Source organism: Mobula birostris, chromosome 8, assembly GCF_030028105.1.
Source record: "Mobula birostris isolate sMobBir1 chromosome 8, sMobBir1.hap1, whole genome shotgun sequence".
In the NCBI taxonomy this organism is placed as follows: domain Eukaryota; kingdom Metazoa; phylum Chordata; class Chondrichthyes; order Myliobatiformes; family Myliobatidae; genus Mobula; species Mobula birostris.
This window is the reverse complement of record NC_092377.1, coordinates 105404557-105417219: the sequence shown is the minus strand read 5'-3', so window position 1 is coordinate 105417219 and position 12663 is coordinate 105404557. Positions and strand designations below refer to the sequence as shown.

General features: G+C 44.7%; 1 protein-coding gene across 4 annotated transcripts in view; it reads right to left on the bottom strand.

Moving 5' to 3' along the window:
• The window catches only part of LOC140201573 (unconventional myosin-VI), a 265342-nt gene that overhangs the window by 94900 nt on the left and 157779 nt on the right, over positions 1-12663 (bottom strand). For all 4 annotated transcript variants that reach the window (XM_072265885.1, XM_072265887.1, XM_072265888.1 and 1 more), the window contains 2 exons: positions 10447-10527; positions 1754-1934 (listed from right to left, as the gene is read on the bottom strand). In XM_072265885.1, coding sequence (XP_072121986.1) covers positions 1754-1934; positions 10447-10527 — 262 coding nt within the window. The remainder of the gene's footprint in view (positions 1-1753; positions 1935-10446; positions 10528-12663) is intronic.

The following is a 12663-nucleotide window of genomic DNA, read 5'->3' as shown; positions in this document are numbered from 1 at the left end:
TTTGGAGGAAAAGCATACTGCACACCAACACCAAAACCTCATCCCAACTGTGAAGCATGGTGGAAGGAGCATCATGATTTGAGGCTTCTTTGCTGCCTCAGGGCGTGAACAGCTTGCAATTGCTGAGAAAACAATAAATTCAAAATTACATCAAGGCATTCTACAGGAGAATGCCAGGGTAGTCTGTCACCTAAAGCTTAATAGACGTCCGATGATGCAACAAGACAATGATCCAAAACACAAGAGTAAATCAACAACAGAATGATTTTAAAAGAAGAAAATTCAATTTTTGGAATGGCCAAATCAGAGTCCAGACCTTAAACCAATTGAGATGCTGTGGTATGACCTGAAGAGGGTTGTTCCTGTAAGGTAACCCAGAAATATTGATGAACTGGAACAGTTTTGTACAGAAGAATGGTCTAAAATTCCTCCTTGCCATTGTGCAAGTCTGATCAGCAGCTACAGGAAATATTTGGTGAAGGATACTGCTGCTCAAGGAAGTTCTACCAGTTATTAAATACAAGAGATCACATACTTTTTCCAGCTTGGACTGTGAATGATGAAACAATGTGTTCAATAAAGACAGGAAAAGTACAATTGTTTGTGTACAGTTAGTTTAGGTAGATTGCGCTTGTCTATTATAGTGACTTAGTTGAAGATCAAACCACATTTTGTGTGAACAATAGCTTGAGAGTTCTGGTATGGTAAATTCCAATAGATCAGGTTTCAAACTGAAAATTCTGCAGTCAACACAGGATGTGTAAAGCAACCTTCAGTGACTTTCACTGCCTTCTGCAGTTTTAAACGTGTCAACCTCTGTACAGTGGATAGAGGTGAGTGAAATTTTTTAGATAACTGTAGCCCTCACTACTCCTCCCCATAAAAGAGCGAGCAAAAATAGTTTCAAGTTAAAAACAAAAACAAGTTGATGATGCACAAAACAGTTCACGCAAACATATGAATGTGGAAGAGTAGGCCACTTGGCTCCAGAAGCCTGCTCCTTCAGGAAGCTCAGCTCCATATTCCTGAGGGAGATGTACAAGGCCTTCCACCCAAAGTCAAGGCTGACCATCAGTCACCAAGTTACACTCACCCCAGTATCCTCTCTGCATCCCCATCAACTTCCCCCAGATTCTACAACTCATCTGCTCACTCGGGGCAATCTACAGTGGCCAGTTGATTAACCTGTCACCCTGCACATTGTTTGCAGATGTGGTCACAGGGAGAATGTGATAACGTCATAGAGACAGCAGAGGTCAGGACTGACCCAGATCTGGGAGGTAATGGGTCTACCAACTGCACCACTGTGCTACCCATAAAAGTACATTTCTTTATTCATTTGCAGTGGTAAGATTGAAATGCATCCCTGGACCACTGCTAGTCCAATGACGCGCTCTTTTCATTGTTTTCTTTATCAAGGATCCATTTGCTTCCACTGTCTCTTGAGGAAGGGATCTCCAAAGGCTCATGATACTCTTCATATGTAACCCCTTATTTTAAAACAGTGACCCCTTTCACTAGATTCTCCCACAACAGGAAAAATACTCCCCACATGCATGCTGTCAAGAGGGTTTAAGATTTCTCCATTGCTTTATTTGCTTTCCAGCAATCACCAAGCCCCAAAGGTCTTTCTACTTAAACAGCGTTTATTCAACTCTGGCAACTGGTTAACAACAGCAGTGAGCTGGCACCGTACTCCAGGATGCCAAGAGCTCGACCAAATTCACTCTGAGGAGATGAAGTGCTTCCATACCTGAGCTGCTTCCAGCTTCTTCAAAATCAACGTTCCCAAGGTGGAGAACACCTGCGACCACACGGAACAGGTCAAGCTTCTCGGCGTCCCCCAGGCCGATCTTCTTCATGGCTACACACATGCGGTTAAAGTCACCATGGTCGTCCAGTAACGGGTCCTTCATGGAGCCTTCTTTGAGGCACTGAGTGGAAAGAGTGAAAATAACTCAAAGAGTGAGCTGATGTCTCCCTAACACCAGTCATGCCAAAGGAAAAACTAACATGCACAGTCAAACACAAAACCATTGATACATACATGCAAAACTAGCACATCAACTTCACATGCACAAACCACCAATGAAAAGAAATGAATGTCTAAAATGACTGCTTCTCAGAAGTTGGATTCACTCCACATTAGAGCTGGTGGCATTGCTCATCCTTCAATGCTATGTATCTTGTACCACAAGTGATTTGATGTCCTAATCACCATTAATTCCATTTACTCTACTTTGACCCACTGCACCAGAGGACAGTCCTAGTTATATCTGAGACAGCGATTTGATTATATGGTTATACTGGGAAACCAGGAATAGAGAACCCACTCTTTGACCTTTCTTCAAGTCTTGAAAACAATCCTTATTCTTTAATCATGATTGGATCTGTAAAAGACTACAAGTAAATCAGACGTCACAACAGGGTCGCCTACATTACTGGAAGCAGGTTAACATCTGCCCTGATGGGACATCCCAAAATGTATTACATCTGGCTAACAGCCCCAGGGCTAAAGGTCACAAAAATAAACTGTGCTCCAGGAGTTTGAAATACACATTTTATTATAGTAAAATATGGCTCAGCATTACTCTTCACACTAGAAGATGTTTTATATACATTGGTCAAAGTCAATAAATGATCCTTTTATCTCCCTTGGTTGGCACTGACACCACCAATAACTCACCCCCTCAGCTGCCCTCCACCTCATTTGGCTTCCTAAAAGGGCTACATCCATGCCAACAAATTCTTCTCCCCTGCCTGCACATTCGTGTCCAGGGAAGCAGGAGTGTTTCCTGTTCTCACATACAAAGCATATGGTAAGGGTTTCATGACTCTTGGTGCTCCTCACCAACCCACCACCCCCCCCCCCCCACCAGCCCACTGACTTCAAACCACCGACCCACAAGTAAAATACAGTTTGGGCTCAGTTTCCTTGGCTCAGGTTCAACACCTCCTAAATTCAAAATCTTAGTTTCTTTCCCAGCAGCCAAAGAACAATGCATTTCATTCACTTCACTTTTCCAATTGTAAGCACCTCCCCCAAACTCCAAAACTAAACTAAGTTTTCTGGCAGCTATCAACACTAAAAGGTGTTAAAAAGTCAAAAAGTCAAAGAGTACTACAGTGCAGAAACAGGCCTTCAGCCCATCTAGTCCATGCCAAACTATTAATCTGCCTAGTGCTATGGACCTGCACCTCTACCATGCCCCTCCATACTGCCCTGCCATCCGTGTACCTATCCAAACCTCTCCTAATGTTGAAATTGAACCCGTATCCACCACTTCCGCTGGGAACTCGTTCCATATTCTCCCTACTCTCCGAGTGTAGCTCCTTCTCACGTTCCCCTTAAGTATTTCGCTTTTCACCTTTAACCCATGACCTCCAGTTCCAGAGTCACCCTGCCTCAGTGGAAAAAGCCTGCTTGCATTTACACCCCTCATGATTTTGTATTACTTTAGCAAATCTCCCCTCATTCTCCAAAGTTCTAGGAAATAAAGTCCTAACCTATTCAACCTTTCCCTATAACTCAGGTCCTCAAGTCCAGGCAACACCTTATAAGTTTTCCCTGCACTCTTTCAATTTTATTGACATCTTTCCTGTAGGTAGATGACCAAAAATGCACACAATATTCCAAATTAGATCTCAATGTCTAATACAGCTTCAATGTAACATCTCTGCTGCTGTACTCCATACTTTGATTTATGGAGCCCAATGTGCCAAAAGCTCTCTTTACAACCCTATCTACTTGTTCTAGATTAAATAACACACATGAATCACTCTCTGTACTTGTCTTCCTGTCAGACACCTGTTTGAGACCAGAAGCAACATCAGTTGTCACTGAATCTGAGGGATGTTTGCAGGAGAGTAGTCCCAGCAGTGACATACTGAAAACACACACACATTTTCTAAATCCACCAACATTTACCCCGACACACAATATACAGCCAATCCATTCCTTCACATTGCAATCACTGAAACAGAAGTACATAATAATCAAATAGATTATTCCTTGTCAAGACTTTATTCTGCTGGGCATCGCAATCAAAACAGTGGAACAAGACTGTATACAGTCTCACATCACAGCACTGGGACCACAGGTAGCATGTTTTATTTTAAACATTAAGTCATATCGTCAGGGATGGGAGCACCTTTAACAAAGGGGGTTGTCGTGCTCATTCTGGGGCAGCTCACTCACCTTTGGTTCCTACCGGACGGACACTCAGCTCTCACCTGTGGCTCCAAGGAGCTGCCTGCACGCGGGAGCAGCCACACCGCCGATACGTCACTTTGACACGCGGGCTAGCCCAGTTGAGGGTAGCCGGCAGCCTGACCCCACAGCGAGGTAGGGACACGCCTGTCCCAGCAGGCGAGGTCAGCTCTGCCGGGTGGGATCTACAGTGAGATCCAGTGGACAGGAAGGCGGTTCTGCCAGGCTCTGTGGAGAGCGAAGGGCATGACAAGGCACAGAAGACGTGACGCTCATCCACTGCAAGCAGGCAAGATCCCAGTTTGTGACATTCGTTCGTACCACTGGACTTGGACTTCAGAGGTCGAGAATGTGGAGCTTCCCCAGTGAAATGGGTTTTCCACTTTAAAAACTCTCCCGCACGGGTTTCCGGGTCATCGTCAGAAACAAAGGACAGCCACCACATATAGTCATTCAGCTTAGACAAAGGCCCTTCAGCCCACATCAACCACCTATTTATACTAACCCTCAACAGAATTTCACTTAATGCTCCCCACATTCCAATCGACTCGGCCCCCACCCCCCGAGATTCTACCACTCACCTACACACCGGGGCTATTTCTATTGGCCAATTAACCCAGCAGCCCACATGTCTTTGAGATGGCGGGGGGGTCTAGAGCACCCAGAGGAAACCTATGCAGTCAAACTCCGCGCAAGCAGCACCCGAGGTCTGGACTGAACTCAGGACTTCGCTAGCGGTTTGTCCAGCTGCGCCTCCTGTTCTGGGCCCGTCACCTGGTTGCCAATGTCCACCTCCAACACCAAGTACTACCCACTGCTAACGAAACCCACTCGAAAGGAAACACATGCTGACAACAGCAGAATTCTATCGGTGTGTCTAACAGTACTAAACACAAAGCAGCGTAAAGAATTCAGTGTAAAAGTACTAGTGCATGCAACTACAGCCTCTCACACCACATAGGAATGATGTAACCATCTGTGACTCTCAACCATTACATCATACAAACTTTAATGTCATTAGTAAAAAAAATACTGATCACCTCTTCTTCCTGAGATTAAAAAAAGGGGGGAAAGAAAAGAAGATGATTTCATTTTAATCACTCTGGTCTGTTTATGGTTAACTCACACCATTTGCATGTGAATATACTGCTGTAGAAGACTTCGCAAGAGCTCCTGTCAGCCTCTGGGGAGTGGGCACCCCAAGAAGATGGCATCAGAGCAGAAATAGATGGATACAAGGGAGTAACATTAAGCATGAATACATACTGTACAGAAAGGCACAGCTCTAAAGTCAGATCAAATGAAAATTAAAATGTTCTTTTAGCATTTGGGGCATAAATAGTCACACATCATGGAAACAGGCCTTTTGGCCCACAGAGTCTATGCTGACCATCAACCATCCACCATCCATTACACTAATCTGATTAGATTTCCCCACATTCCCCTCAACGCCTCTTGGGTATTACCACTCACCGACACACTGGGGAAAATTTACCGTGGCCAATTAAACTGCTAACTTGAGGGCTCTCGGGGTGTGGAAGGGATTGGAAGAATCTGGAGGAAATTCATTAAGTCCTGCAGGGAAAGTGTTGTAAACGTCACATGGGCTGGAACTCAGACCAGAACCCAGGTTGACGGAGCTGCTCTCCTGTGCTGCACTGTAAGGAAGTTTGACAGTCATGGGGTCTTTAGGGAAGAGTGATCACAATATGATAGATTTTGTATCAAGATTAAAAGCAAGTGAACCTGAAACCAGGAACTTAAAAGAAAAAGTGAAAAGCTTCTGCGTTGACTATGGAAGCTTGTGAATTTATAAGAATATACATTTGCAAAAACTGCTGAGTAACTTTACAAATCACTAGAGAGACTGCAATGACAGTTCACCAAATTGAATAATGAGCTGGAGAGGTGATGAAGACAGAGCCCACATTCTGTCGAGTTTAGGGTGACAGAGGATCTCATTGAAATGTACAAGATTTCCTTCGGGCTTGAGTTGTTAGAAAAGAGGATAACAGTTCCCAAAAAGGGATCAGCTACTTAGGGCAGAGAAAGGAAGTAACTTCTTCACCCAGGAGGCAGTTAACCTTTGGAATTTCTTACCCACGGTCCATGTCAATTCTGGAATGAGGAAAACTCGTATCTCAAATTCCCACTGCCTTTTGTTATAGGTACAAATTATATTTTTGATAGAAAGAGATTCAAGGATTAGTGTTGGACAGTGGTGTTGAGTTAAGATCAGGGCAAAATGGGCTACACCTGCGTCTGCTTATTCAAGTTCTTCTAAGGTTGGGAGATAGATTGGAAGCCACAGTGAAGTGACTGGAGATATACCCTTTGAAAGTCCAGAGTACCTGGACTGAGCATATCTGAAGTAAATATGGAACAGGCATTTCAGACAGTTCTATTACAAAGCTGATTCTGTACGAGGAAGGGAGATGAGAAAGAGAATTTTACTGACATAATTGGTCAATACGATTTTACATTTTGTTTGTTGAGACAGAACCATTTGAGTAATGGAGCTGCAGATATACAAAGAACATCAGCCGGTTAACAACAGCACCACAGCGAGGTTCTTAAACTACCATAAGGAGACGTCTCAAGGCCCCCAAGAGAACAAAAACACAACCAGTGAACAAATTATTATTTAAATTTACAAGCTGTTAAGAGCGTTACTGTCTGGAATAGATGGAGGTAATACATTGAAGCAGACAACACAATTTCTGCGGGACACTCTTACTCAAGGCTGTAATATATCAGAATGCCTTCAGTTTTTCTCAGGGGATTCTTAACACAAAATATAACCAATACCTGCCATGGAAATAGGTTGTGCTCTTGTTAAATAGAGTGGTCAATGTATTCTCCGGAGCACTTTGTAAACCTGACAGCACAGAACCCAATTTCTTTTACTGCATTACCCTGCTAAACACAAGCAGCAGATGCAGTCTTTTGCATTTTCTTTGCCATTGTTTCATTCACCCAAACACTGCTGACTCAAGACTGTCATACTGAGATAGAACCACGGACAGGTACCTCGAATGGTCCCTGACAATAAAGCCTCTGCCCGGTTGCCATGGAGAGGGGTTGATTTCACCAGAAGCTCAGGGGCAAAAAGCAAACATCTGTTGGCCTAACACTGGAAGATTCAGGGAAACAGGTTGGTTCATTATCAGCTGCAGTACCTCTGGATGAGCAAAGCTCTGGTCTCAAATTCCCACAACCTGCTGGAAAACTCAGCAGAGATTCATATTACAGTATCGTACAGCACAAACACAGGCCTTTTCGGACCTCCTCAACCTTGCAGACTGGAATATCCACCTCTGCTTGCTTACCCCATTTACCTGCATTACACATGGATCCTTTCCTAGTAATGTCTTTCAAACATTGTCTTTGTATCTGCGTCTACCAACTCCTTTGGCAACCCAGTCCAGATATCCACCATACTGTAGAAAAACTTGCCTCTCAAGTTTCTCCCTTCTCATCTTATACCTGTGCCCTCTAACTCGAGGACCCCTTGACATGGAGAAATGTCCTATCTTCCTCATCTGTGTCTCTCATCGTTTTCCAAAACTCTCTCCTTCTAATGTTCAAATAAGAATAAACCCAGCCGATCCAATGTCTCCTTAGAACTAGAACCCCTCCAGTCTAGGCAACTTCCTGGTGAATCTTTTCTGCACTCTCTTTTGCTACCACATTGTCCCTGTGGGTTAGTGACCAGATCTCTACACCAAATGCCATCTAACCTATGCTTTGTACAACCCAACTCTTACAGTCAAAGCCTTGGCCTATGAAGGGAAGCATATCAAATGCTTTTTTCACTACCCCATCCACTTAAGCCACCACCTTCTGGGAGCTATGCACCCACACTCAATGTCCCCAAGGTCCCTGCCATCTACTCCGGAACAGGACTTCCCATATTCCCATTCCCTTTCGGCACGGACTAGAAGGGCCGAGATGGCCTGTTTCTGTGCTGTAATCGTTATATGGTTATGGTTATGTTATATTGGATTAGCTCACACTTGTCCGGATTAAATTTTGCCACTACTCTGCCCAACTTTCCAGCTAACCTATATCCTTGCTTTATCCTTAAACAATTTTCTTTGCTATCTATCATTTGTATCATTAACAAACTTACTAATCTGACACTATATTCTCATCCAAATCACTTATCCCTGTGATACACTGCCTGTGGCAGACTTCCAGTCAGAAGGTTATCCAGACCGTTTTGGATCCAGTTTGCCCACAACACTGGATCCCTTTTACCTTGACCTCTCGATCAGCCTAGCAAGCAGGAACTTGTCAGATACCCTAATGAAGATACGCAAACTACTTCTCTCATGCTCGTCAACAAACCCAGCCAGGCTTATGAGACATGATCTCCACTGCACAACATCATGTTGACTCCCCTGAAGAAGCTCCTGCCCTTCCGAGTGAACATAAACCCTTTCCCTCTGCTTCTCCGTCTCCGGCACCGACTCGCCAGCCTGTAGTTTCCAGGGCCCATCCTTACTTCCCTTTATGAATAAGGGGATAACATTAGCCAACCCACAGCAGGGGTGCAACACAATAGCCTGGAGACTCCAATCACGGCATCCTGTAACATCCCCTGCAGCTCAGGCACACCAGATCTTTGGATCATAGTCATACCAACCGTTGGTGCTTGTTGTTTGACTTTCTGGAGAAGACTTTTGCCCAGCTTTATTTCCCAACAGTGATTTCTGCTGCATTTGATTGACAGACTTTAATTGGCAACTACATGGGCTTCCCCAGCTATAGCACGTTAAGGGCATTACACAGAACAGAGAGCATTAGAGCATAGTATTTGTCCTTCGGTGCACAATGTTGTGCTGACCTTTTAACCTATTTTAAGATCAATCTAAACCAGCCCCGATTTCTCCACCTCCCAATCAAAGAATTTCTTAAATGCCCCTGATGTACTCGTCTGTACCACCACCCCCCGGCAGGGTGTTTGATACAGCACCCATTCTCTGTGAGAATGAATTACCTCTGACATTCCCCCCCCCCCATACTTTCTTCCAATCACCTTACAATTATGCAACCTCATATCAACCGTTTCCACCCTAGAAAAAGGCCTCTGGTTGTCCACTCTTTCTGAATCAGAATCAGTTTTATTATCACCGGCACGTGACGTGAAATTTGTTAACTTTTTTTCATTTTGAGCACTAGGTTACAAAGCCACAGAACTACTTACTTTGGTATTTTTATTTATTTGGAGATGCAGGCCCTTCCAGCACAACCCACCCATTTAACCCGAGCCTAATCACAGGACAATTTAAAATGACCAATCAACCTACTAACCAGTGGGAGGAAACTGGAACACCCACAGGAAACCTACACGGTTCACAAGGAGGCCGTACAAACCCCTTACAGGCGACACCACAGTTGAACTCTGAACTCCTTAATCCGGAATGCCCTGAACTGCACTGTCACGCGAACCGCTACGCTGCCATGGCGCCCCGACAAGGTCCATAGTGTCTCAAGCATAGATGAGCGGATGCTATTGGCAGCCAAATATCAGCAACTGCTCAAATTCCCAATATTCCAACTCCACATACACTGTCCCTTTTGTAGACTAACCCCCGTGACCCCCTCAGACACTGGTTGGTTATTCAATGGTGGGTGAGGATGAGCAGGTATTAGCTTTAGTCTGATGAAATGCATTTTAAAGGGAGTCCTTTCACGTCAGTAGAATTGGAAACTGATTCCCACTCTCCTAGTCCTGATTCTCCTTCTCCTGTACTACAAGCTTCAGTCCTTTTTGAGGGTTAATTGGGTACACTGACACAGACACAAGTCAATCAGGCCTGTATGATCAAAGCAAGACTGACGTCAATACCATTTTCTGTCTTACTTTCATCTCCCTTGGACAACCTTGCCAACGAGCTTGGTCTGAACATGTACATACATCTATCACGCTCAACGCTCTGCTCTCCCGCCCCATGCATCCAACTCATAGGATTTGATTAACAATTTAATAAAATGATTTGTGAGCTCAATTACTCAAAAGGTTCCGAAATCTAAAATTAGTCCGAAAGTTTTCATTCCCTCCACATCTTCAAACTTCTCCCAGCAGGGATTCCGACATTCAGACAGTTAGATTCTGCACTGATTGCCTGGTTTTGATGGGGAACTTTCACGCAACCATGCCTAATCAGTTTGTAACATTGCATTAGAATCAACTGGACCATGACAAAATTCAACAACACTTTGAACTTTACCTCAGGGCTCTTGCGATTCTGCAGGATCTGTTTGTCTGACTCCTTGTTGGCAAAGTACTTGGTGCAGCCTCGATTTAGGTACTACAGGGAAGAGATGAATTTAGCACAAGACACAAGTTTTAACAAAGAGTAAGCAGCACAATAACATCAACTGTATTATCATGGGAAGAGGAAAACTAGAGTCATAACAGTATAGCCGTACTTGGCCTCATTTTACATGATACTTTACATGGAGCACCACGGTAGCATGGCAGTTAGCACAACGCAATATGGCTCATGGCATCGGATTTAGGAGTTCAATTCCAATGTTCTCCATTAGGAGTTTGTATGTCCTTACCGTGGAACTCGTGAGTTTCCTCCGGGTGCTCCAGTTTCCTCCCACAGTCCAAAGGTGTACCGGTTAGTAGGTTAATTGGTCATTGTAAATGTGTTGGCGTGTGGCCAAGTGGTTAAGGCGTTTGTCTAGCTATCTGAAGGTCGCTAGTTTGAGCCTCAACTGAGGTAGCATGTTGTGTCCTTCAGCAAGGCACTTAACCACACATTGCTCTGCGACGACACCGGTGCCAAGCTGTATTGGCCCTAGTGCCTTTCCCTTGAACAACATCGGTGGCGTGGAGAGGGAAGACTTGCAGCATGGGCAACTGCCGGTCTTCCATACAACCTTGCCCAGGCCTGCGCCCTGGAAAGCTTCCAAGGCGCAAATCCATGGTCTCATGAGACTAATGGATGCCTATGGTAATAGTAAAAAAAAATTATCCCGTGATTAGCCTAAGGTTAAATCAGGGCTTGCTGGACAGCACAAAGGTCCAATTCCGTGCCGTAACTCTAAATTAATACAATAATAATTAATTTGTGCCTTCACAAAGCAGCATGTCTAACTCATGTTCAGATTCCAATACATACATCCTCCTCCATGCTGAGTCTGTCAACCCAAACCCAGAGATGCAAGCCAAATGTTGGCTTAAACTGGGATGCCTGTGGTGAAAAAGCTTCTCGTCTTCTCAACCATACCTACTGGAGTAACACTGTCCTTTTAAAATCAGAGATCAAACCCAAACCTGATCGTTGCCCAATGTAAACGAGAGGACAGATGCTTCACATTCATTGACAAAACATCAGCAGTTCCTTTCCTCCCACAGAAGCTACTTGACCTGCTGAGCTCCTCCAGCAGATTGGTTGTTACACCTCGTGTTTCAGCTGGGTAATCTACAACCCAACACCAATCACATCCAGTTCCCTACTTCAAGATAACCCTCCCCTTTAATGTGCTTTCCCTTCTGCCCCCTCACTTCTTCCAATCCACCTCGAATTCTCCATTTCTGTCTCATTACCCAGTGCCTCTCCAGACCCTATTGCCCAATTTGCCCCTCATCCCTTCCTAGACACACGCCACATTCAGGCTGTCTGCCCCCCCCCCCCCCCCAAAACGTCTAGTACTGGCTCCATCTGCCGTTCATCCCTCCCCTAATGAGTCTTCTATTTATCAGACTCCAGCACTGGGGGAACTGGGAGACCTTGTTGCCTTCCTGATGAAGGGTCTGGGCCCAAAACATCAGCTGTTTACTCTATTCCATAGACGCTGCCTGGCCTGCTGAGTTCCTCCAGGCATCTTGTGCGCGCTGCTTTGGATTTCCAGCATCTGCAGATTTCCTCCCGGCTGTGTTCCTGCTCATCTCCCTCCAGCAGCTGTCCCCAGTTTCCAACCTTCACATTTCACTCCCCCCACCTCACTCCATCCGTCTTCTCTTTCTCACTCCGCCTCCACTGATCAACCACCAGCCTCGGCCTCCCAACTCACCCCTATTCCTCACCTACTCGCCTCCGTCTGACTATCATCCCTCCACCTCAGGTGTCAGGATTGTTTAATGTCATTTCCAGTACACAAAAGTGCAGGAGAGAATAAAAAATAAATGTTACTCTGGAACTGATGCAGCACAAAAAACGCAGTAAGATAAAGAACACAGTAATAATAAATAAATAAATAAATAAACAAAACAAATATAAATACCTAAGATAGCTTACACACATAGAATGATTGCATACCATCAAGTGACACTCGGCACAGGAGTGTCTGTACATAAGGTGGTTGTCAGGAAGTGATAAAGTAGTGCTGGTGAGGTGTGTGGAGGGGTGGGTTAGTGAGTGGAGCTGCTAATCAGCCTTATTGATTGGGGGAAAGTTACTGCTTTTGAGTCTGGTGGTCCTGGCTTGGGTGCT